Source organism: Adelges cooleyi, unplaced genomic scaffold, assembly GCF_023614345.1.
Source record: "Adelges cooleyi isolate 19-005CV unplaced genomic scaffold, UGA_ACOO_1.1 ACOO_flye_CR_arks_rails_tigmint_CR_PRNA_9, whole genome shotgun sequence".
NCBI classification, from domain to species: Eukaryota; Metazoa; Arthropoda; class Insecta; order Hemiptera; family Adelgidae; genus Adelges; species Adelges cooleyi.
In genome coordinates this window covers 6,894,217-6,921,805 of record NW_026096579.1, presented here as the reverse complement: position 1 = coordinate 6,921,805, position 27,589 = coordinate 6,894,217, and the positions used below count along the sequence as shown (strand labels likewise).

General features: G+C 31.1%; 1 protein-coding gene across 4 annotated transcripts in view; it reads left to right on the top strand.

Moving 5' to 3' along the window:
• LOC126847056 (four and a half LIM domains protein 2-like) overlaps positions 1–27,589 on the top strand; it is a 67,446-nt gene that overhangs the window by 21,411 nt on the left and 18,446 nt on the right. Inside the window, exons 1-5 of one of the 4 annotated variants that reach the window (XM_050587033.1) lie at positions 8,917–9,099; positions 12,973–13,141; positions 13,287–13,467; positions 14,183–14,413; positions 18,048–18,263. In XM_050587033.1, coding sequence (XP_050442990.1) covers positions 12,990–13,141; positions 13,287–13,467; positions 14,183–14,413; positions 18,048–18,263 — 780 coding nt within the window. In that variant the 5' untranslated portion in view covers positions 8,917–9,099; positions 12,973–12,989. Of the gene's footprint in view, positions 1–8,916; positions 9,100–12,972; positions 13,142–13,286; positions 13,468–14,182; positions 14,414–18,047; positions 18,264–19,708; positions 19,807–27,589 lie in introns of those variants that run through there. The other 3 variants (XM_050587034.1, XM_050587035.1, XM_050587038.1) reach the window with 3 other exon arrangements.

The window sequence follows — 27,589 nt, the reverse complement described above, 5'->3', positions numbered from 1 at the left end:
CTATATTTTGAAAATGTTCACAATGCGACTACTACCGTTTTTCCCCCGTGCCCTTCAGTTAGTAATTTTAAAAGAAAGAAACATTCAACGATATTTGTCGAATCGATCACCCTGTATGTATGTGTTTATAATAATACATGATATGTATGCTGGGGCGGGAAGAAAAAGAAACGCGTGCAAGTGCCTGACGATTTGTTCCGGTTTGCTCAACCCGGGCGACCGGCCGGCCGTGTGCGGCGCGCCTATGAAAAATTGTGTGGCGCAATTTGCATGGCCGTTGCGCCAGAAAAGCGGCGGAAAACAGCCGGATCAAATGTATTACACTGTTCGGCACACTTGGACCGTGTACTGCTGCCTACGCGCGCGCGCGGCCCCCGCGTTACCTGCGGTCAACGCGCGCGTGTATTGCCCGCGCGTTTGCCCTGTCACATCATCCGTCAAGCGGCACAGAAACTTGGGAGTTTATTTTTTTTCTTCTGTTCTACCCGCGAGACCGCGCATTGCATTGTCTGTCCGAGTGGTGTAAAAAAAGCCTATCCGCTTACAAAGTACCGCAACAATTATTACTATCGCAACCGCCGCGTGCTGTGTATATACGATGTATGTACATATGTGTCTGTCACAGACTATAATAGTGTGTATGCAAACAGATAGATGCTCACTCGGCCGAAAACAAAGACTGTGATTGGGGGCTCGCCTAGTTATCGCAGTGTAGCCGCATGAATTAGTTATAAATTATTGTGCAGATATTTTACTATATTATTATTGTACACACCGATTGTGTCTAACAGAAGATGTAATTATCACACGTGATCATATTATTATTACTCTGAGATGATTACCGACCATGTCGTCGCAAATAAGATAATTTCTTTTTATCTAATCTGTGATATTATTATTACGGAATTTTCCTTTTGAATCTGCGGTCACACTGATTGCATTTTGAAGGCGTTCGACAGTGTGACCACTTTACATAAAAATAAATACTTTTTTTTACAAGCTGTTAACACTCCGTAGTATCACAATAATCATTTGTACAGGTCAATAGATAAATTCGAATTGATAATATTATAACTGATAAGTCTAATAAGTCTTACACCACGTGGTCGCAGTAATGATTTTAATGCATTTAGGGCTTATAATTAATCAAATACACTTATGACGGACCAGATAAAAAATCTAAGTATTAATTTACGCACATCATATTTTAAACAAGTTTAGTGTCGATAAACAATTATTTAGTTTAACTAAATAGATTTAGTCAAAGAAATAGTTTTAGTAGAAAATTAATAGGTCAAACTTATTTTTTCCAACCGTTTTTTTTTAATCTATAACTGCAATAATATAGGAAGGTCATATAATATGTATATATTTGCATATGCATATTTTGACCGAAGAAGCGACCCATTGAAGTGATACTTGAACGTTTATGAATAACAAACCAGATTATAATTAATGATTTATTTTTGAACATTAACAGTTTTAGTCATACGTACTACAAGGATTGGAACCTTTAAGTTACTTCGGTGCTGCTTCTTATTCGGTTCTTAAACAAATAATACCATCAGGTTTTTATATTTGACAAGATGAGCATACAAAACACTTAATAGCGTTTTGCTATTATGTATCGTGTGTGATATATTTTGTCTGATAAATTACTTTTAACGTTTTAGTGGTCCGTTGTAGTTGAAATTATTAATATATTTTTTTTTCCTTAATTTTTCTATTATTTTCCCAGTCGGCAGATTTGTCTTGAGTTATTTCAACCCAAACGATTTCCGGAGCGGTTAATGTTGCCCGGCTTGTACAGCATGAGAATAATAATACTATTACAACGAATTTCCTCTGGCATTAAACTCCGTTTAGGCTATTTAAACCGGAAAAATATAACTAGAATAAAAAAATAAAAACATATTTTCGCCTATCCCATCGTCTCTCGAGCTCCTCCGTTCAATTATTATAAAATTAGATTTTGTTTTGTTTTTTTTAAATTTATTTTCGACACGCATGGTTTATTTAACATCTTTTTTCAACGACATACTATATTATAATGTACAATATTTTTTAATATCATATTGTATTTTTATATTCAGCCAGGCGTACACGTGTATATTTGCATATTAACTCTTGGCTGTTTAAATCGTGTTCGCTTGTCGCCAAAAGCAACAGACATTTTCAATAATGTCAATAATAAAGTTCAAGTAATAGCGTATTTCGTCCATGTTGACATTTTGGAAACCTTTAACTCCACGTTATCGTTTGGCGACTAACTCAAGTGCACATACCCTAAGTTTGTAAATATTACATGTTTTTGTATTATATTTACCTTCATTACAATGTTATTATTACTATAAAATATTTACAAAATTTTGACAATTTGTTTGCCTTATGTGCATGTAGTGTGATAGAAATATGGAAAAAATTAAGTGACTTGTATTTAAATGTTGATAATATGTCGTCGCCACATTATTAATATTTTTTTTTCTTAATTAGTCAAATTACATTGTAGTCAAATCACAGAACATAACCGAAATTTGTAAAATTAATATCCATCAAATAATGCGTTTTTAGCAAATTAGATAATTAATTAATATTAGAGTTGTTGGCAAAATATCATTAAATTAATATTAAAATAATTATAAGAAATTATATTTTCAACATATATATTTGCTTTGTGGGATAACATAATATTATGTTAGTTGTATTATTTTTTTAAGACATGCTATGTAGAAATAAAATGTACCTAATACATATTCATTATATGTCATCTACCTGTTTTAATAATATTGTTAATATATCGTTGAAATTGCCAAAATCAAACGAATCAACACTACTTTTTAAAAAAATATTTCCTAAATAATAATACAATAATAATTGAGTGTTAATTTTAATCAGCACAACAAAACAAAATACACATCATACAAAACTATTGGGGAAATATCAATACGGGAAATAAATTGACATTTGCTCAAACGAAAGCAACGTTTTGGGGGGTGGGGTTGTTTTTCGACCTTTGGGCCGTGTCTACACGCGTACCGGTGTAATGAAAACTAAAACGTGTCTGACCCAGTTGCCTATATAGACAGGTATAGGTATATTATATTTTTCGGATCGGATGTGCTCGATATAAGCATAAGCCACCGTCGTCGGCGGTTGTTATTGCGCGTTTAAGAAAATCACTCGGAAAATGATAGATTGTTTGCGAAAAGGAAATGCATTAGCTTAGCCACACTCGGAACGAAAATATTTGCTTTGGAGAGCGCCCTCCGACGGTCTAACGGTTTATATGGTATCATATAAAAGTCACCGGACCAGCCTTTGCGGCACACAGTCGCGACTTTTACTCGAGTCGGCCGTTCTCAACCCGTCAGTGCGTTTTTTAAGGTTTAGAGAGTTGTAAAAAATACAATAACAACCGGCGGTCGATACCTACGCATTGGACTCTGCACAAATCCTATAAGTGATAGAATTTGTTTTTTTTTTAATTTTATTATCGTTGTTGTTTTTTTTTTTTTTTTATTTGGCTCCGGAACTTTTCTTTGGCCACAGCGTCGTCCGAAAGTGATGATCTCTCAAAGTAGGTTTTTCCCTCGGCCACTGCCGTTAAGTTGGGATTTTTTTACTAAAATGCTATTTGGAATTTGGATACATAAACGAGACACGGGGGAAAAAAAACTACCCACGGGGACCTTCGACGCTGACCTACCTATGTGAATACAATACTCACCTACCTAGTTGTACACAAAATAGATGCTATATTTTTTTATTTATTATTCAGTTAACATCCGGACCGATTGCTCGACCGTGTTAAATGGCAATTAAAAATTGCAACGGCAATTAAAATTTTTAAAACTTGACATATTTTATCGACTGATTTTTCTTCAAAATTGTCGAGCAATCGGATTTGGAAATTAGACACGGATGAAATAGGTAAGACGTTTAAAAACCGTTTTATCTACTTTGTATTGTAATTATGATATTTTTTTGCCTAGATAAATTATTTTTATTATATATATATATATATATTTTAAACGAGAAAGCGTTAAATTTGGTTTAATTTTACAACGTGTCAAACTATATCATAACAATAAATCAGTAATAACATATATATAATATATTTGATACACTATTCCATTTTATATTAAAACTCTGAAGGTCACGACAGTCGATATGTTTTCGCTTTATTAATTTTATTTCTATTGCACAATGTATAGCAAAATAAATATTAGGTATGCTTCTTAAAAAGTATAATACTCATACCTTCGGTTCAGTTCATAGCCGTGGATAGTCTTTCCGGACAGGTGGGTCGAGTCCAAAAAGAAAATAGAGACTCAAAAGTCTTACCAAAGCCGTCTCGAAACCGAGGGGTAGTTCAACCCCTTCAGTCAGTCATGGGGTTGAAAACGATAATGTTACTAGGCGTACTGGGTCGTCCATTAGAAAAATAATTAGTACATTTGAGCAAAAAAAAAAAAAAGTCATACTCTTACTTAAACACATAATATATAGTATTAAATTTTAACCTTGTGAAATTACAGTATTAGTTTCAATTTACACGATTGATCGTAACGCGACGTTTCATAAAAGTAACAATAACAACATGGCTTCAGTCTGTTCTATTTTTATGGGGGAAAAAAAATTGTTATTACTAATAATATAAGTAGGTTATGATTTTTTTTTTTTAATTTCAAATTGTAATTTTCTAAAGTACACATAATTTTCTTTTCGAGTCTTTATTATGTACCGACTACAATATAGCGCAATATCGATTATAATATATAACAATATGTTAATTTTTTACACTTAGAAGTAACAGCTGAAATTACCAAGCTTAATATAGAATTTCTTGAAGACATACTTTTAGCTCGATCCAATGCAGCAGACAAATTCCTTTTTCCCACCATGTCGTCCATTGTCAATTTTGTGCTTCTCAAAGAAAGTTGATCTGATCCAAATTGGCTTGACTTGTATCGTTTTTTATGCATATCCCGACTAACGCAATTATTACACTCTTAACGATAAAAAGTTTTTCCATGGTTGGGCTGACTTTAAAATATCTACTTGACAAAACAAATATGACCCGACTAGTCTATTGCAGTACTACGCAGACACATTAATTATTTGCTCAAGGCATATTTTTTATTATCAAAAGTCATTAAAAAGTCAATTTTTACAACGCTACGATTTCAATATGTACCTACCTACACTTAAAAATGTTTATGAGTAAACTCGTTGTTAAGTATTATATAAACCAATAACGTTATTTGTTATTTTAACAATAAAAACAATTATAAAAATAATAAATGTGTATAATATATTATGTAATTATTTAGTTTGTGTATAATTTCGTAACTAACCGGAAACACTTAAGGGCTGAACTTTAAACTGAGTATTCTCAGCTTGGACATTAAAAAAAAAAAAATTTTATTCAAACAAACATATAGCTTGAAACAAGGCTGCGACTAATAATCACAGTTTTATTTTACTCGAAATAAAAAAATTGAAAATACATTTTTAATTATTGAACAAATTTAAATAACAAATATTTAAATACTAGAATGCAATAAATATACATATATTTTTAATATTAGCTTTCACCAAAAAGGTATTACGGCTCGACAATTATAAATATTATTACAATTGATATTCTTAATAAATTAACTAAATTATTATTTACTTAAGAAATACTACTGTTCATGTAAAGCGTTCCATTTAAAATAGGTCAAATAACAACATATAAATGAAAAATCAATACAGATGTTCAATGTTTGTTTCCAACACAGTCAATTAGCTAAATTTGTACAAAATCTTCTGTCAGGACTCAGGAGACGGACTTTTCTGAGAAACTGAGAAATTTGAGAGTAAAGTTACGTTTGTAACAAAATTAAAAATCAAGAATTACCAGACATTTTGTCGATAAGACTTTGAGAGTGCGTTAAAGGACATTTTATTTTACAATTTTTCTATTATTTCGGTCTTAATTTGTGTACAAAGTTTCTCCTAAAACGTTTCTCATTTCAGAGCATGTTTTTGTAAATTGTCCGACCTATCGTGCTGTAAGAGTTGGCCAAAATAATATGAGACTATTTAACTTAAGTATTGAGTTCTTTTTTTTTTTTTTAATTCTTTTTACTTCATTGAACCGCACAAAACAAAACGTGACAAACCTGTTGACAATCACCCGGTAGGTAACACATTAAACGCGTCCAGACCTACCTATCATATTATTGTTATTATTTTTTAGTCATTGTTTGAAAAAATAGTAGGCGTGCGAGTTGCATTGCATGCATATTTTTTTCGCACAATGATAACTTCGGGGGCTTACAATAATTATTCCATTAATTGGACACACCATTAGCGAAGCGAGCTGACGATAAACCATTAAAACTGCTGATAATAACTGCCGTGTAATTTAAAGGTTGAGTCACAATGTCGCTCGTGCCGCAAGATAAACAGATATATACACTGTAGAATATATAGATTTTTTTTTAAAATTTTTTTTAATGTAATTAACTACTCGTGTCCAGCGCGGACCACCGGACGGATAAAGTGACTTTACACGCAGCTCTACTGAATAATACTTAAAAAAAAAAAAACAACTTTAATAAGCGAAAAATATAATATTTTAATTTTTTTAACTCGTACAAAAACGCCTCGTGTCTTTGCAAATAAAATATATGTCGGTCTCATAAAAATATGGTTAGTACAGTGCCATGCAATTCTGGTTTAGGTAGAAAAATAGCGTCCGAATCACTTTTTTTTCTCAGTCCAGAAAAAAAATCTGATTGGTTGGATTATTGTATTTGGCAGTAGAATTTTCAGATGGATTTTTATTAGATTTTTGCTCTGAAGACATTCCAAGATAATCGAGTATCGGCTTCCAACAGCTATCATATCTATCATTTGAATTTGTATGTATTTCAAGACACTTAAAATACCCCATTCGTAAATCTGAATGTGAGGAAACATCGACCGTTTGTAAGGACACAAAACAAAAGTATTTGCTAAAGAATCCTTCTGTCTTGCCACTATAATTATTATCGCTAGTTTTAACCTTGCCTAATATAGTGTGTACTACCGATGAAGTATAATAATATGTAATTACAAACCGTGCTAGTATAGACAGTATACACAGCTGATGCAAGATGCAACTTTTGAAGCCATCATATTAATTTTTTTTTTGTATTACTAACGGATGTGTAAAAAAAATGGCTGTTAATGATTACACTAGCTATCATTTTTTTAAAAATTATATATCAATGTTTGCCCACATAGTACTTACTCATCAACACAGATAAGCCTTGCTTTTCGTCAACCTCTTTAATATTTTATTCTCAATCTTATCGCGTTACCGCAGTAGTGACACATGCTTCTATATAGTGCTTATAATATGTGTATACTCAAAAATTAAGTAACTAATAATAATAACAATCGGCAATATAAAATAAAACTATTAGGAGAGGAGGGCGATTTACAGTGTGAACTATAAGAGTTCAAATAAGGAAACATATTTGTAGTGTTTAAAGCTAATACATCTATATAGAGAGATAGACGATCATGTCTATTTATAAACCTGAAACTTTAGCAATATTATTGCTAAGATATATTTCGAAAACAAATATTAAATTTGGCGGTAGCCTGATCATGTAGGTGTGTTTTCTCAGTGGAAAAACTTATATTGTGTTTCTATCTTAAATTTGGTAAAGTTCAGTTTAGTTTTTGTCATAGCGCCTACAAGAATTTAAAGTTTATAAAAATAAAATTAAAAACATACAATTTTTAAAAAAAAACTTTCCAAAAAAGTAATACTTTCAGGTAAAATTCGTTTAATTAAAACTCTTATTGTTGGTTAAAAAATTGGTATTCACAAGTATAGGAAGTATAGTGCATAGGAATTAAAAATCTTCTTTTACAATTTTTCCAAGTAAAATTTTACTCAAAAACAGTCATTTTTAATTTGCCAAAAGTTTTCGACTTTTTCGACTAAACCTCATAAATAATCGGTTCAAGTTAACTTTTAGTTACTACATAATAGTAAATAAGTGAGCTTAATGTAATGTAAAAACAAACGAATGTGACTTGAAACCAAGTTGTTGCTTGAGTGTACGTTTTCTGTGTTGTTCTGTCGGTCGTTTTTAATGAGACGGAAACACGCACCGGAGACGATATAACATTATTATTATCATTACACCAAAGGACAGTATTATGCGTTATTTAATAGTATTACTATTTTGGCCGTGCACATTACTGCATGTAAACCGATTATAATTGTTGCCCGTCTGGTCTACAGCTGTCCTTATCATACACCCACTCGATAACACGGATGTAATTATTATTTGTCGTTTGTATGTATGTGTAATACTAATATCAGATAAATTAAGTATTGAGTGTATCATATTTTACACGCTATCTTATGCGGCGACGAGTTAATGATATTTTGCGTTATCTTCGTGCAGTTTAACGTATGTATAATAACGTTATTACCACTCGGGAGGTCTATAACGAGTAGTATTATTATTATTATTGAAAATTATTATTTAAGTCTATGCGGATGCTACAAAAATATTAATAGCTGTTATTATCACGGAATAAGATACGAAATCGGAACGGTCACTTCGAATCTGCCGCCATGTTTTTTATCGAAAGGCAACAGCTGCCGCTGCAGCCATTATTTTCTTATACACCAAAATGGCCGAACGGTATCGTGAAATTCGTTATCAGTGTCCGTTCCGATTTCTTGTATATGTGTACATATATATATATTATATTTATACATATAATTATTATTTCGTGATAACAATATTATTGCGTTGGCGACCAAACCGCGCATCGACGGCTTTGGCGTTCAGTACGGTTTTTCTTCGAGTTGGTTTTGATTAGCTTCTTGTGATTTTTTTTTTTTAATATAATTTACACTCCGCTCGTCGCCGCCGCCGTAGCTGCTGCTGCTGTGCTCCATGTAGATGATATTATAGTAGTATTTAAATATAGGTATAATAATATTGTTATTTCGATACACGCTTGTAATCTGTGATAAAAATCCTTTACAACACACCACCGAAAGCCGCGACAGACGCCACCGGACAACCGGACCACGCAGTAACGTACCTAATATAGTATAATAATAATATAGAAAATACAATCGAATAATAATGGGGAAAAAAATCAAAATTACTTTTATTTATTGTTATTACTTATTATAAAATCGCGCAATACAAAAAAAAAAAAAAATAATATTATTATTCGATTCTTGTATTCCGCACACGTCCTTTGACGGCTGCGCCGCCACTTGCGACACGATTCGCTTTATTTTTTTATATTTTATTATAAATATTATGAGTATATATATGTGTATAAGTATTATATACATTTTAAACGTGCTTCGAATACGCATTAGGTATAGGTACGCCGATCGTTGTCAATATAAATTTACCGGATAAAAAACCGTACAGGAGTCGCGTGTCCGTTGCTGTTGCAACGCGTCATACCTATCTGTAGATATTCATTATCTTTGGTAAAAAATATAATAATAATAATAATAATATGTCTATGTATAGAAACGCAGTAATACCTGCAAATGTGTATACAGCTGCTGTTAAAAATGGTCGTTTCAAAAGGAAATTTTAAGTATGAAAACAACTTATACACACATAAGCTTCCTCCGAGTCGGGCGAATAAAAAAATCAATTACCTATAAAAAATAATTTCCCGCTCGTTTAACATATTATTTTAAATTATACATTTATAAATAACACATTTTACAGTAACGAAATTGTATTACTGATAATTTTATCATTAGTCGCTTATCATTCCTACGCCGCGCCGCCAAGTCGTTATTTAAAATTGTTATAAAATTTTGAATGATTTACAAAATTGAAACTGTCATACTCTAAAGGTGAGAACAGCTGTGTTTGCTGGTGCAAAAAGCAATGGATGCGAGGGAGAAAAGGGATAGGTTAGTGTTTTGTCATCAGTTGGTTTTTTAATATAACATATTATTTTCTTCTTTTGTAAACAAATAGTGTTAACTCCTATTGGATCGCAGATATTGATAACAAACTGCCGACTAGTGATAACAGACGGCGCAGAAATTCTCCATCCTGACGGGGGTTTTTTCAAAATGCAAATATTTTATCTAAATATACTTAAATGTTTTTAAATTATTATACAAAAAAATATATAATATATATACGTATATGCATACGAGAACTTACCCATAAAATTAGAGTTTTGCAAATTCTTATTCGAATAAAAAATGTTCTTCCTATATTTAAATGGTTTTACATATTTTCTAAATGTAGAATATATTAAATTACTCGAAAAAAAACACTTACAAACTATTTTTAAAAATGTTTGGAATTATTTTTGTATTTTCCATGATTTAAACACGGTTATTCCTCGAGTATCCTGGATGTGGCTATAGTATGACCTTGACCGAGTTCAGCAAAGCCGTCGTTTGGTCACGGCTTGAGAATGGATTTCGATGTATTTTTTTTAGATTTGTTGTTGTTTTTTTACTATACATAATGTCCTGCGGAGTGCTCGAGTTTGATGTTGTGACCTGTTGGCGAATTCGTTTCACATTTAATGGCCGTTTAGCGCGCTTTGGGTTTTTTTTTTTTGGAATAATCTTACACAAACATAGTAGTCTAACCCCTTAGCTCGGCCGTGCATTCTGAACCATAGCGTGTTGGCCGAATTAATTCAACTGTTAATGTATTCAAATCGTGTACAAAGAATCATTTCTTAATGAAAAAAAAAAAAAATAACAATTAATTAAGCCCAACAATACATATATATATATTATTCGACCGAACAAATTAAAACCCGGTATTTTTATTTGTCAATGACAATAGTCGGTGTGTACAATTAATTTCCCGTTACCGGTCACAATTATTCATAATATTCATTAGGTACATGACGTCACGACGGATAAGACCGGCAATCTAATATATTTTTACTAGGAATGCGTGCAGATTATTGTTCGTTAGAAATCAACGTTAATTGAAATTAACGTCGTATACAGCGTGGTTGTAAAAGCGGTTTCGCCCCGATTTTATAGTATCATTTATAGTTAATAAACAACAATGTTGGTGGAGTAGAACTAATATTGATTGGTTGTCATCAGAATGCACACAAAATAAATACATTTATAGGAAATTACAATAAATATTTTGTTTGATCCAAGGAAAAACATTACCTGCATTTGCTTGGTTATTTTTTTCAAGACCTCTACTGACCCTATTAAATGCGGTATCCATCGTTCGGCGTGTGCTTAAGGAATTTAGCGTTTATGTTGTAAACTATTTCATTATGCATATATATATATATAGAGTTGGGTAAATGTTGTATAATATGTTAGTACGTTTTTTACTGACACTAAAACAATTGCCGGTGTCACGCCCCAATAGCCCTAAGTTAATACTCTTTAAATATGAAACGGTCTGCATTTTTTTACGAAGAAATAACTCTTTATAACCATAAACGGTAAAGCTCGCATTAAATAATTAAACAAATTCTGTCGACCGGAATTGAATGGTAGAAAAAAATGAATATCCCATATAGTTATTTTAAAAATTGATATCGGCTAAACGTTTTGTTGGGGTTTAGTGAAAATTATAAGTAAAATATTTGTTTGATGTTTTGAAAAAAACTCGTGTGTGTGTGTGTGTGTGTGTATGTTTATTAAATGTGTGATTTGTCGTATGAAAAATACTCGTTTGTCATTAACAGTATTCGATTCGTACTTGCTCGAGCAATCAATTAACAATCCATAGAAGTTACTGAGCTTCTGCACGGTGTATGTATATTAACTATAATATTACACCTATCCAGTTGTTCCTAGAATTAATCAAGTACTAATAAAGTTTATGTCGTTTCAATTCTCTGGATCTCTGAGCGTGCAACATTACATACCAATTAGGTAATCGCCTGTAACAATTTAATGCTGGTCTTTACTCATTAACGTACGTGCGTTCTTAAAGTCAAAAAATGCAATATTGGCACACGTTTTGTACTCTAATCACATAATGGCAGGTAAATAGTTTTTGATACAATGTTCAGTATGTGACTTCTGAGCAAAGTAGTATACAATCAATGTTAGCTGACTCATATGAGAGAAACGATTACAGGGGCACTAATGGTTAAACAAGTATTTAAGGATATTGTACAAAGTATGAATTTCTATGTACAGATTTACTATTCATTATGTCTGAAATGAAAATGTGAGATGATGGAATCAGTTCGTGAGAGAAGTGCTTGAAGAGTTGTGCCAACAGCAGGAATAATGAGAAAGAATATATTAATACAGTGTGGGTATGTATTAAAAGAGAAATAAAAAAGTTTAGAATTAAGAACCAGATGTAAACTAAATGGATTTAGAGGCAGAAGTTGACCGGAAAAGAATAAGAAGTAGGTGGATGATATGGAATCGATCATAATATTATAGAAATTGTGACTGATTGACGAATGCGGAAAGAGAGTATAGGGTAACCCTTATTGGTTAATTGTGTACTAGTTATGAGGTAACATTTAAAAGCTACAGGTTGATGCCTTTTGTGCTTTAATTATCTACTACACCGATTAGACAATTGACCCACAATATTATTAATCGTATTGTCCAATTAATCCTACCGGTGTTCGAAGAACGAGTAGTTTTATTATAACAAAAAATAGCCCATTGGTTATTTTTCCGAGTATCGATAATTAGCAATAGTTGTGTAATTTGTGTTGCTTTAAATGACTAATTGAAAAATACTTTTTTAATACATGTCACGTAGGTTATAGTTAAAGGTATGGATTTAGTTTGTCTTTGGCATATTATCTCCACGCGGGTGTGTCTGTAAACGTGAGGTAAACTGTTGGTTCTAAGGTGGCCGCCGTACATTGGCGTGGCGAATATGATATCACATTTGTGAGCTCATGTGCGGTGGTCGGTTTTTTTTTCATGTACCCAATTACACTTTCTCGCAGGATCGGTTCCGAAGGATATGCTAGACTTAAAAGCCCATTGTTGTCCGTTATACAGCGGCTTGGATTCGCCGTTAATTCCTTGGCCGGGACTGAAGTTCGCGTGCGTACGAATACTCGAACTTTACGGCAAAGTATTCGGACAAGAAGAACTTTGCGAACTTATTATTAGGTAATTGGACCAGAGTTGGGTTTTTTGCACACGCGTCATTCGCTATGCAAGCCACGAGCATAACGGCTAATCGGGCGAACGGTTACACACGTTTAACGCGCAACTGATTGTGTTTTTTTTTTTTCTTTCTTGTTTTTCATCATAGGAAAACATGCGGAAGCTGCAAGTGCACTAAAGACTCCCACGACGTACTGCACGAAGAGTGGGTTAACGTGAGGGACCGGCTAGGATTCAAACCCGTCCAAGATCCCGACAAGAGGGTCTCCAAGGAAAGGTCCTACAGTCAAGGATACTCGTGGGTACCTCCCGGTTTGCCTAGTCATAAGGTTAGTGCGATAGAGGTTATTATCGAGTTGACAGCAGGTCGATGCGCTCCAAATTGATGTAGCACAAATGTATATATATAGTGTAATAAACTACTAGACTTCACTCCACCAATAATTAATAACCGCTCGTGATACTCATTGATGGTCTTAGACCTTATAATAGAAATAAACGATATAATAATAATAAATTAAATGCAAAATAACCAAATCCATCATTGTAAGACCAATACTTTTTTAGTTTAGCATCAAAGCTAAAAGTAGGCATCCGATGTCTACCTATTAATTATTTCAAAATGTTTCCAAATATAAGTTTCAAAAAACATTAGAAATATTGGCATTATTTCATGGATCAGATCTTTTAGAATACTGATTTTTTTGCACCGTGCTTTATTCTTTGAATTTTGAATTCCCTAAGGGGATATTTAATGTAGTCTCATTGGCACAGTTGCACTCCGCGTGTCCTAATGGTGCTTACGATTTGATCCGATAGATAGTGAAGACAGTGGTTATAACTTTAATAATACACAATACTTCTTTCACTCATAAAGATCGAATATGGCGGTCCATACGAAACAGTAATAATAGTAGTTGTTCACTTTTTTCCTACAAACACTTCCTAGTTAGTACCATAATGTGTTGGCCATTGTGGTTATTATTTTTTTAATTAAACACCATCTACGATTAGTAATATTAAAAATTGTCTGTTTCCCAACAGGTAGAAAAATACTTTAACAGTCTACCGTCCAGTAAAGTTCCTAAATTAGGCACGACCGGTGAGAAATATAGAGACAAGCAAGTAGTGGTTCAACTTCCGAAACAAGACTTAGCCTTGACATACTGCAAACACGTGGAACAAAGGCACCATCAGAGCTACGATGACTTTATAAACGCTAGAAATGAGATAGCGTTAGATATTGGATATGCGAGAGAGTGCACTTATCATGTGGTAAGTAATGATGTTGTATATAAAATTATATTTCATAAATCATGACATAGTAAAATGACTTGAGAAATAGCTTTCATTATATCAGTGACTCCTTGTTTTTAGGTAGGGATTGTGACATTTTTGTGTAGACTTTTTAAATTTTTCAATCAGCTAAAAATCAGTATTCTCATCACAATGGAATTGCGAATTCCGTAAAACGTCTTCCCGTGTTTTCCCAACGTTAAAATTCAAACACCATTATAATATATTGTGCACTTGTAATCAATTTTAAAGTAATTTAAATCTTTTGGCCTATTGGGTGTAATTAAAAAATTAAGTTTGCCACACAACAAAAATGTTTTTTTATTGAAAGTAACTGTATTTTTGGTCTAAATAAGCCAATGTCAAGTTTTGGAAATTATGATTTAGATTACTCAAGTTGTAATTTAAAACACGATTTAAGTTGTACAAAAAGTGACACTCTTAGTGTAACAAAAATTGAAAAAGTTATGTTGAAAAATTAAAGATGTATAAAATGTATTATTAAATATTACGTTGGTCTTACAGGTCCAATGTAAATAGTTGGAAAAAATGAGTCAGTCTACCAAACGGGTTAATTAAACTAAATCAAAGAATTGTGTAATGTTAACAAAATTAGTATAGTGCATTGATTCGCATAACTAACTGGGTTACAACTTACACCCGTCTAGAAAATTCTAGAAAATATGCTATAACTACAATAATCTCCTGCGTTAATGTGTTTCTAGTTACTTGAACACTCTCAATCTTTAGAAAGTGAATATAGCCAGGTGTTGTCTGTTATAACTAAACCCTATAATGTTTCACTACATTCTCGAGGACAGACAAATAGCCAGCAGACATATTATATTAATTAAGATGTATTATATGAATTTAATATTTTTTCTATAATTGATAAACACCTGCAGTCTGCACATATCAGTAAAATATTAAATATTCCTTTCATTCACAACAATGTCGGTTCATCGATTATTGTATTAAACGGTGAAATTAATTCTAACGATTGTTTTGCTATAACTTAAAAATATAATCGAATCAAAAATATAATATTAATTGTTTGTTTAGACACAAAATAAGTGTACAAGACTTATAAAAAAAGTAATGCTATAAACAAATTATCTCAGCCGAATTTAATAGTAAAACCTAACCTAACCGTACACACAAAATGTATACCAGGGACCTATGGCACCATTGCTGGCGGCCGCCAAAATGGTCATCTCTCTAAAACGGCTGTCATAAATTCATATTCTCTACTAAAGTTGCACATTTGTATGAACTCCTAGTACTGTGAATTCAAGCACCCTACATAATATTGTGTACACATTTCAAGGACTTCTAAAACAAAAATTGAAAAACATAATTATATTATAAAATACATTAGGCAAAGATAAATAGTTATTTTCTGTATCTAGGTGATTCTCATTTTGGTGAGACGTTGTTTATAATGTTACGAGTTTACTTTTTAGTTACATAAAGAACTATTTTAACTGATGTGGTTAGCTTGAGTCTGTTTTTTTTAAATCGTTGTAAAATATGTCTTGTAGGAAATCTGTGCTAGGATAACACAAGTTGATTTGCCACTTTTTCCAACTCTTGGAAAAATACAAATCTCCATAAGACTAACGTTCTTAAATTTTACAAGGACAAATCATATTTAGACATAAAATCTATTTTCACGTATCAGCCGAATGTATTTTTAAACATTAACTTCCGCATTAGCAACCGTAGCTTGACAATGAAATCGCCCAGACATATCATATTATTATTATTTTACAATGTTGTGTAATAATCTATTTTGAAACAGATCAGTGTAATATTTACACCAAAATTGACAAAAAGTGACGTAGGTATCAACGAGTCGGAATCCGACCTCAGAAGCATAGTTGTCAAGAACATTTAATATTATGAAAATCTAAATTTGGCTAGTTAAAATTGTTTTTATCAAAGCCCGCCAATTATATTATTTTATACTTATAAAAAATTTTTTTTTTTTTTTTTGAGACATTTTGGCAAAGGTATTTTTTTCTTTTCATTACTAGCAGTAGACGATTTCATAGGAAATTTAACCCGGTGCACTTCTGGTGTTGTGATAGGTAAGCGGATTTTACATGCATGTCTCGCGTGTGACAACAGCTGACAAAGGCAGCTTGATATTACACCGTGAACGCATTTGTTTACCTACACAAACCCGCACAATAATATAATACTTACCACATTGATGTCTCTTTGGCGTGTGCTTAGATTATTTTTCATACCGTGACGGAAACGATGCCGGCCTATGTGTGTCTGTCCTGTCTGTGCTCTAATAGTACAGGCACGTTGGCACGCCTGTCGCTATTATAGCACAACAGTCGAATCGATCACTGTACAACAGGTATACCTTATAATAATACAAATTATGTGTCCATATAATACCATAACGGTAAAGATAATAATAATACATAGATTCCATAATCTATACAGAGTCCTAAGAATATAATGAATCTGTCTAAGAACGTTTAGTGGCACGTTTTTCTTTTATATTTACTTCAAAATTGACGGCGCGACCACAATTTTTTTTTTTTTATCACAGAAAAAAACACTGTGTCCCCTTTATACCTAATATAGATTAACGGTTGATTTCATTATCTTAGAATTAATTATACAGCGGTAAGACGCATAACAATGGGTTTAAAATATGATAGGGTTAACACGGATAATACCTAACAATTTTGTACAGAAAATTATATGATAGCTGTATTCATTTTAAGTAAAAAAGCAAAATTATCAAAATAAGTCAGGTAGAAGAATAAGGTCGGCAAGAGAGTATATCGAGGTGATTTATAATTCAGGTTAGGTTAATACAATACTGAAGAGTATCCAACTTGTGGGGGGGGGGGGGCACTGTTAGGGCACACATTTTGAAGTAATTTTGTTAAACAAATACGATTCAATTTGTTATTTTTTAAATATATTGCTAACATAATATCTTATGTAATAACAATTTCAAAGTATATTTTACTCAATATAGTTGTACAAAATTTGTGCCCAAAGTAGGAAGGAACAAATGATCAACATTTCCTCTCTTGACTAAATTAGACTACTGTCTGTTTTAGCCTTGATCGCAATAGTTATACATTAAAATAACTATATAAAATATTATTCAAATTAATCGTCGTACAAAATACATAGCGTCCTCTCTGTTTGGCCGAAGAACGCTGAACGCAGCAGAATGTGCCAACATGATTTTACTGTAGAAGAATAACAATCGGTGTACACTATTTTACTCCATTCAATTACTTATCACTTATGTATCTAATCTAATAACTATTGACATTGTACAAATTAGTATGAAAATATAAATTGACAGTACAAAACTCATTTAAAACCGCCCGCTTCGCCCTATAGGACCTTATCAAGTACCCGGCCTGGTGTCCTCCTTGTTCTTAAAACCCTACTTCTCGGAAGTCACATACTTTGTACTAATGTGGCACACATGAGTCCGTGAGCACCTAGTGCTAACCGTATTGTGCGTCACAAGGTTTGCGCGATGGGTTTTTTTTTAAATTATTCTCCGAAATAACGTCAACAACAAACAAATATGCCATAAATTAACTGTAACGTTTGTCTATTCCAGGAATGTCCCAAGTGTCAAAAAAATGTAGAGCCCGGCGAAATAGGAGTCTTTGCATCGAAATTCGGCGACACCGTGTTATGGCATCCGTCGTGCTTCACGTGCACCGAATGCCAGGAACTTCTTGTCGACTTGACTTACTGCTTGTACGAAGACCATTTGTACTGCGAACGCCATTATGCGCAACAGTTCAAGCCCAGATGTTCAGCCTGTGACGAGGTACAGTAAACTTTGATTACACCTATTCGTTATTAAATTGTTTATATTATTCTCTATCCAATATCGTTGGAATAAATATTGGTCATCGGTAAAGTAGTACAAACATGTTGTGCATTTTGCATATACTAAAAGTTTATCCCAAGAATAAAAAAAAACATAGCGGTGGGCGAAAAGTCCTCATTGGTATAAAATATAGAAATATATAGTGCGAATAAAAAAATAGATTTTTTAGTTTAGGAAAATCGAGTTAAACACCTAAAAAATTGTAAAAGTACTATAAATAATAATTAGTTGTGGTACAACGATCGATTGTATCATCACTAATTATACATGTTTACATAAAAAATACAATAAATGTCTAAGTAGAAGTGTTTAACAAAAAAATATATATGTATTTATAAAAAACACTGACAAAAAATGGATAAAAAACAAAAAGTTCAGTTTTTCTTAATTCAGTTTGAAATTTTCGTTAACATTTTTAGAAAATTATATTATTTTATTGAAATATAAATCTTAATATATTAAACAATATTTAATTTGATATGTAACATGGCGCTGATATATATATTTTTCAAACATAATATTGCAGTACTTATGTTTTATGGTATTTTAAACGATTTTAAATCCTACTTTGTTGACTTTGTTTTTAATTAAATTTAGATGTATACTTAATCCAACTATAAATGTTTATACTTCTTTTTATCTATGAACTAGATTACATTGTTGAAAACGGTAATGTTTAGTGATTAAGAACGGTAGAAAAAGAAAAATGTCAAATCTGTAAGAAAGTTACAAGACGTGTAATATAAAAAAGACAAAAAAATAAATATGAGCCTAACATACCTGTAAGAACATTTTGAACAAATTACAGCTATGAAATGCAATTAAAAATGATATATTTTGACATCTAATCACATAACACGAAATATATGAATGGAATGTTTTATTACCTTATTAAGTCAGTTAATTTTCTTTGGCAAGTACTTGAAAGTATTAGTGCAGTACTTACAGTCTTGTAAAAAATCATTTTACAATTTTATTTAACAGAAGTACAATCTCGTTCGTATAAAAAATATTTTAAATATACGTATATTTTTCGAATTCATAAAAAACTTCATTTGTTCAATCTTTATTTGAATGAAGAAAGTCTTGAATTTTTAAACGGTTGTCGACGATAGTGCCATCTATCGGTGTTGCGGTGCGTTGTCTTTGATTCGTTTTGTCGTCAACAGACTGTGCTGTTTGGTTGTTTTCGACGGTGAAATGTTTTTTCCTGTGTTGGGCTATAAATAATTACTAAGTAAAATAGACACTATGCGGTAGGCATAATATGAAGTTGGCCTATGACGTTTCGCTAGAGTGACCTCATTTCCCGGGAAAACTAAAAACAAATTGCTAAACCCAATACACTTAACGTGATCGATCCATTGGGATATATTAATAATGTTGATCAGTGTGTTGAAGGTGTTTACCGTGAGTGATTTTCTCAATATTTTCCTCTCTAATATTTTATAGTGTTGAAGAAGAAACCAAACGGCGAGCAGTTAAGTACACCAAAGTTAGAGATAAATACGTTTTTAAAAAATCGTTGTTTTATGGAAATCATTGTTGTAGTATAAAGTGACTAGTTTGGCGTTTTTTTTTTTAAATTATTTAATATTCCCATTTGACAAGAAGCCTTTTAATCTTTACCTTTTTTTTTTGTTTATAGTTTGGAAAGTTTAACAATTTTTTTTTTTTTTTGAAAAATTGCTATAGTTTATTTATTTTTGATCTTATTAAGTTGTATTACCACTTCAACTAACATCGCCAACAATAATATAAATCGTTTTTTTGTTTTTCTGTCACAAAAACTATCCTTTTGAAATGCGAAAACCTTCTGTTAGCGGTCTGAATAGTTGACAAGTTTTTGTTAAAAAAAATCTTTCGATAATAATACCAACTGGTTATTTTAGTTTAAATTATGTCAGCAATTTGTCTAATACTTTGATATAAGTAATCAAATTGCGTGGGACTCATCAGCAAATGTATTATGATGTGTTCGTCAACGCCTCTACAGCTTCCAGCTTAATAAGAAGTGTCCGTTGAAAACTATGGACGTTATTTAACAACATATCAAAAGATAAATAATAAAAAAAAATCATCATACTTCGGTACATCATGGCTTCTTTGAGTTATTTTTAATAATTTTACTATATACGTTTTTAATAAAAAAATATGTATTTATAACGTTATATTAATATAACTAAGGCTATTTCTTTATGCTGTAAATCCGTAGTTGTATTAAATAAATATAAAATGTTCGTCCTAAAATCACTAGTTGTGTGAATGTAAAATTAATTGAAACTATAGTATCGTGTCAGTTCTGTCGGTCTGCGGTTGGTTTTTCAGTTGCAGTTAACAATTTTTAGTAAAGGTAAAATAAGTCAACTTAAAAATATTTAGCAAACTCATTATTAGTTATAATTATTAGCTTGATCGTAATCTGAACCGTGTGGTCATGTTAATAACCATTAAGTTGTATTTTTTATTAAAAACACATTTTTTTTAATTTTGATCAATAGCCTCAGTTACTCAGACTATTGGCTATAAATTAGACGTTATCTTCCATACTATTGATTTATACAATCGTTGAAAACCGTTGGGTACATACAATTTGTTTTTAAATAAGTTTATACAAGTCGGATTGAGAAAGGACATTAATGATTTTTGAGATGCTAAATTATTGGGATAAATTTATTCATATTTTCAAATTGGTTAATCGATATAATTGGCATTTAATTTAACTATATTGAACGTGTAATTTAACGTGTAAAACAATTATGTTTTTATTCTTATTTGGTCATATATTTATATGAAGTTAAGTTTTTATCATTAACTGGTCCAGCCTAGATTAAAATTATTTTTTATGACTAAACATTTTAATTTTTAGGGCTTATAACCAAGTCTAAACAGATATGAGTTATTTTGTTACAATTTATTAATAATAAATTATTACAATTTTGTTAAAAAAAATCTGTAATTGCTAGTGGACGCAATATATTTTCTGGTCTGAATTAATGCTAATTTGTTGTGAAATGTTTCCAATGTCTCTAATAATGTTAATTTGGATAATTTTAAAGCGCAATTTTTCTCTGAACTTAATTGCTCAAATAAAATAGTATATGAATCACTATATCGAAAAAAAAATCTTAATGTGTAGGTACATTGTTTAGCTAATATTTTTTAGTAATAGTTTTTTTTTATCATTAGGTATATGGTGTTTGTCATTAAAATTGTAATATTCTTAAAGAAAAAATATTGAAAAAAAAAATAGAATAATTTGCTTTTAGCATAGATTGATGAGAAACAACTTATAATTAAGTACCTATCTATACTGTGATAAGTGAACACTTTTTAAAATTTTAATTAGAAATATTGTAAATAATTGCCTATACCGAACGCCGTGGTAAATAAGAAGTGTAGCGTTCTTTTATATGGCCGCCACATTTCTTTTAACTACTTGGATGGTCCGTTAATAGGTTTTGTTGAAAATCCTTTTTTTTGGCTAAAGAATTATTTTACATGGGGAAATTTCTAATCTGTTTTGTTTAATGTAAGAGTCGTGGTTTTTTAAGGAATTCGGTTTCCAGCAAAACTTAGTAAACAGACCAATAAATACACTTAGCGAATAAACTGAGTAATTAGACTTATTCATTGGTTTACTGAATGGAAATTGGCCTTTTGTAGATTTTGTAAGGCTTTTTAGGTCTATAAAATTACAAAAACTTGTATAATTAATTAAAACTTAACCGCTTCGAATACTTTTTTTTAACACCTTAATATTTTCAAAATTTAAGTTGTGGCCTTTTATACTATAACATATTCTGTTATTGACACAATAAGTGTTTTGTCTTACAATTTTTGTTTTAAATCAACAGACACATTTATATTGTCATAAATTATTATTCACACTGTGGAGAGCCATGTAAAACACCAAACTTATCTGCCTATGTGTATTTATATTAGAATATCATAACATTTCTTTTATTTTTATATGTTTTTCAATTAGGTATATTATAAAATCGAAATTTTGTTTTTGACAACCGAGTTATTTTCATTTTCATTGTAACTAGATGGATTTTTACAAATTTTGTTGTCGTATAATCATTCAAATCAACCTCGCATTTGCAGTTAAATGTCAAAAATACTAAAATAAATTGTACTCTATTGAAACAATATAGTCTTCACATGTTGATATTTTTAATGTTATAAAATTATATTATTTTAAATGTGAGACGAGTCGTTTCCTATGTGTTTCCAAGTCGAACAAAGTTATATACACAATCATTAAATGTTTGCGTTAGGATAGTTGCCAATTATTATTATTATTGTTGTTTTCGAGCTACGTGGGATGGGTTCTGATAGTTTTGTAGAGTAGTTAAAATTAAGAGGGAAAAATGTACATAGGTATATATACACACACTAGTATTTAAAGATCTGGATGCACTGCTACATAATAATTAATCTCTTTGGCACCTTTGACGTTGGCGCTGTCAATTTCAAGAACACTCGTGACACATTTTCACATTTTTCACCGACATAATACACTTACTCCAATTAGTAAATCATTTTACTTGTAAATAACAGAAAATCAACAAAAAAAGAATATTCAAAAGTAGCTTTTAACAATAAATATTTTTTTTAATTAAATGGACTTTTGGTTAAAAACTGTACGTTTCAAAACTGTATTTACCAAATGTTTTTAAAATATTATAGAAATTATCTCAACTGTACGACCATATTTTAATAGTTTATTTTATGAAATGTATAAACAAATTAATATTATTTAAATGAAGCGCCAGAAAGTGTAAAAGTTGCAAAAGTATGTTTGTTATAAAGATACAAGTTATTGCTGTAAACATTTGTTTTCCAATCAACTTTGAAATCAGTAAAGAAACTTCATCTTCTTTTTTTAACAATAAGATACATTTTTTTCGGGAAATACCACTAAATTGGACTCACCCTTAACTTTTTGACAGGAATTTCCATTAATCGATTTAATATAAGTTTATTTTGTAACCCAAAATGTAGTGTACAATTAAGCTATATTGTAGTTCTTGTGGACTTTGTACAATTGTGACAAACCAGTGAAATAAAATATGGTGAGAAAACCCAAATTTAATTTCATAATTTATATGTGGCATGCTTGATTCCCGACTTAACACCGTCAAAACGGTCGTTTGTAAAACGTTGAATAATATTGTTTTTACAAATAAAATATAGTTTTCTTTTTTATGGATGAAAAACATTTAAAATATAAACCACTCCGTCACTACAGTGCACACGGCACCACGCTGAATTATCTGCCAAACGCTGTGGCTCAAACTAGGGGGAGGAGGATCAGCTATTTTTGGTCACGTTTCCAGCATCATTCTGGCCCAAAGCATTAATAAATCTGTGCCAAAGAACAGCTCCGAAAATAAACCATAATAAACCGAATTTTTTTAAAATAATAACTGGTAACCAGATGCACACAGTGTTGTTTTTTTTATATAAAAAAAATGCCAAGGTCTTTGTACGCGGGTTCGGGTTGCAATAACTATTCTTTTCAATTGTAATTGATTTTTATTGTTTCAAAAAAAAAAATTTGCGTTACTAGAGCCGTTTTTATAGTTTATCTAAGCTTACACCAGTACACCAGGTTGAATAAGATGACCTATTTGTTTTGTCTTTTGAGTATTACCGGGTGTGAACATAACATTTAGTAAAAAAAATCAAAATTTGAAATCGTTGGCACAACGCTGAAAATCATATTTTATAATTTATGGACTTCAGCCTGTGAAAAGGGATAATTTATGGACACTAATAATTTTTTTCGAAGATAGTTTCAGTGTTAGAACGTTAATTGAAAAGAGGCTTACTAATTATTTGTAAAAAATAGATTAAAGTAGTTGAACTCAACTCGATCTTAGCTGAATATTAAATATGGAATTCTAGAGAATTATACATAAGTATTCAACCGATTAAACCTATTTTTCGGTTAATAAGACACACCCTGTATATCCTATATAAACGTATCGATAATTTTTTAACTGTAGTTGAATTACTTTACTTTTATAATAAAACAAACGAATATTAATTAGTGTCATGTTGTGTTGTCTACAGTATAAGAAATTATATAGATCATACTATAAAGTTTAACATTTGTTTTTTTCTAATTTACCGTTTTTTTGGACTTCTGAAAAAAGAGATGAGTAGTTTATTTGGTTTTAAAGTGTAATTTATGAGAGATCAATATTTTTTTCAATTTCTCAACGGTCGAGAAACCGATCTGGATGGTTTAGTATGAGTTGAAGGTGTTGAAAAAAAGTAAACAGTGGTTATAAACAGTTTTTACAGTGATTTCTGTTTGTTTGTTTTTCTTGTAAATATTACAGTAAAAATATACTAGAGGCCACGTAATCTATCTATTTTAAAAATGTTTAGCGACACAAATCAACAAAATGTTTTCATGATTTCTTAAGTTTTATTTTTCGATAAACAACATGTTTTCCTGTCCACTTTAAAGCGCAACTAGTTGCCAATAAATTACTAATGTAGAGAAATTATTTGTCTAGGAAAACTTTAAAAACTATATTAACTATGTAGATACCTAAATAAAAAAAAAAAATGCTTAATAAGAAGGAAAATCAAAGTGGAGGGGGTTAATTTTGAGGGATATCATTCTTAAAGATTTTAAGGCTGCTCAAAACTTCATTTAACTTTCCAATAGTCTTGTCTACTATCTGCAATGCCTAAACAATGATAAAAAAAAAACGGCCCATTTAAGTTTTATTTCATTTTTGTATCATTATTATTTTGATTCTACTACAAATGATTGCACAGCAAAAACACAGACAAATTACAAATATTTATGATCTCATTTAAAAGACACTTTAATTGAAGTAATATAAATAAATACCGCAACATAATAAGTATACTGGTGCTGCTATGAGCTATTTTATTTATAGTCCAGACGTATATTGAAGTTTAAAATACTCGAAGCCCTTCATAACGCGTTTAATCAAATTTTATATAAATTTCTTTGGCACTCGTGTGCGGTAATATTATAAAAATCATGACCAAGATGTTTATCCGCCCGTTTAAATAATATGCCATTGACACAGTTGGGATCAATGTGCACGCTAAGGCGAGTGTGAGTTATTCGGATTTCGAGTTTTTCAATTTGCAGGAAACGCGAATAGTTTAAAAATAAAATTAGCATGAAAGGTATTTTTTGGCTTTGTATTATTATTTTCTCGAAGATATTTAAACTCGCCATTATTCGAACAGTCTGCAGACTGTCATTAATAAAATACCATTTGTAATAATATTAAGTTTAAAAATAGAACTCCGCAAAATGTTTCAACGGTGAATACGAAATAAATCAGTTTTTTAATAGATGAAAACTGACATTTGCAGGTTGTCATATTTATATTCGTCTTGTGCAATATATATATATAGAAGCTATAAATCAATACATTGTCATTGACTTTATTATGCACTTACTGGACACCTATACGGTTGTAATACATTTTTATGCGAGGTTTTTTTTTAACGATTTACTTGTGTTATTTTCGTAACAATTAAACTGTTGTAGTTTTGTTTGTCAATTTTTGGCAAAAACTATTTGGATCAGACGCTTTTTGTTGTGTAAAAATGACACTCCTACGACAAAAATTGAAAAAGTTTTGAAAAGGGGTTTTGTAAAAAATGTATAACGGACAATAATAACAATTTGTATTTTTGTAAAAGTTATCACTACATGAGGTTACATTGGGTCTACCGTCTACCAGAGACAATGCGAATTGTTGGCAAAAATTAAACCTACTCAACAAATTGTGCAACACTAGTTTATAAGGTATTGCGGTATGTATAAGTGGCACTTGCACAAAATAACTAAGTACATCCTCGATACATATTTCTAGAAATTCAGCTGTTATTACAATAAACACTTGACGCGACGTTACAACCCCCCCCCCCCCCAAATCTTTAGAAGGTGAATATAGTTTCTGTTTATTTGTTGTTACAAAAACCGTGTAAAGTTTCATTACAGTACAACAAGTCTTTGTGGCCAGACAAATAACTATCAATGTCGGCGCAAGACTACTAAGTGACTACATGTGTGTTTTACTTTAGTAAGACACCTGCTTACATTTTGAAAAATATTAAATAGTCCACGAATACATTAGTTATTGTAAGTTTATATTTCAACAACAATATCGTTTTGTTGATTATGGTATTTAACCATGAAATTAATGCTTCTTACAATTTATTGTGTAATAGATTTTGTTTTGCCGTAACTCATAAAACGTGTCAATCAAATCAAATGATTTGATTGCTTAAACACAAAATAAGTGTCTTAACAGTTTTCTTATTGAAAACGTATTGTTCTATAAACAAATACAAATAAATAAGCGTGTAAATTAATCTCGACCTAAATGTTAAGGGTAAATACTAAATTCTGTTAGGTATTATATAAAAATGTATACCACGAGCCTATGGGCCATGGTCATAGAATCTCGACGAACAGTTCACTGAGAATTATTCACTCTGAAGACCGATTGCCACAATGAAAAATAATCAACTTAAAAAAAATACGATTGTTGAATTTGTTCCGGGATAATCTAAATAAGTTGAACCGACTGCATTGTAGTCCAGACGTTGTTCAGTTGACTTCCTGGTGGTTGTTTATAGGCCAAGATGGGATTTGCTCTTGAGCCCCCGTACTATTTACAATGTGTAATCATTAAGCAAATAACGTATCGGTAACTAATGGGTACGCAATACTACAACGCCAACAGCCTTGGGATATAAAATAATTGATTTTCAATCACATGCATTTGATATTATGCAAATAATAATAGTAGGTACATCGGTTGGCCGCGAATTTAAAGAAATTTAAAGGTAGAAACTGTCCGAAGGATAAAACTTAATTATATGGTGATTTTAAATTGTCAGCCTTAACAACGTTCATTAGACAGCTTTAGGTGTGTGCATTTATTTATGGCTGGCCATATGGAAAATAATCGAATAAAATAATATCATCTTTTTGTTTCAATTAATTTGTTATTCGATTTGTTTTAGTCAGTATTCAAGTTGTTTAATTACATTTTTTCCCCAAAACTGGATTAGGTTAGGTCAATTATGTGTTTTTTTTTTGTCTTAACCCATATACATTTTTTTTAATAATTGTACACCAGAGGTATTTAATTAGGCCAGGAGATCAAAACATATTTACCCCCTCGTTTAAAAAAAAATCGCTATATTCTAAGATAAACGTTTAATTATTTTTGAGTATTGCA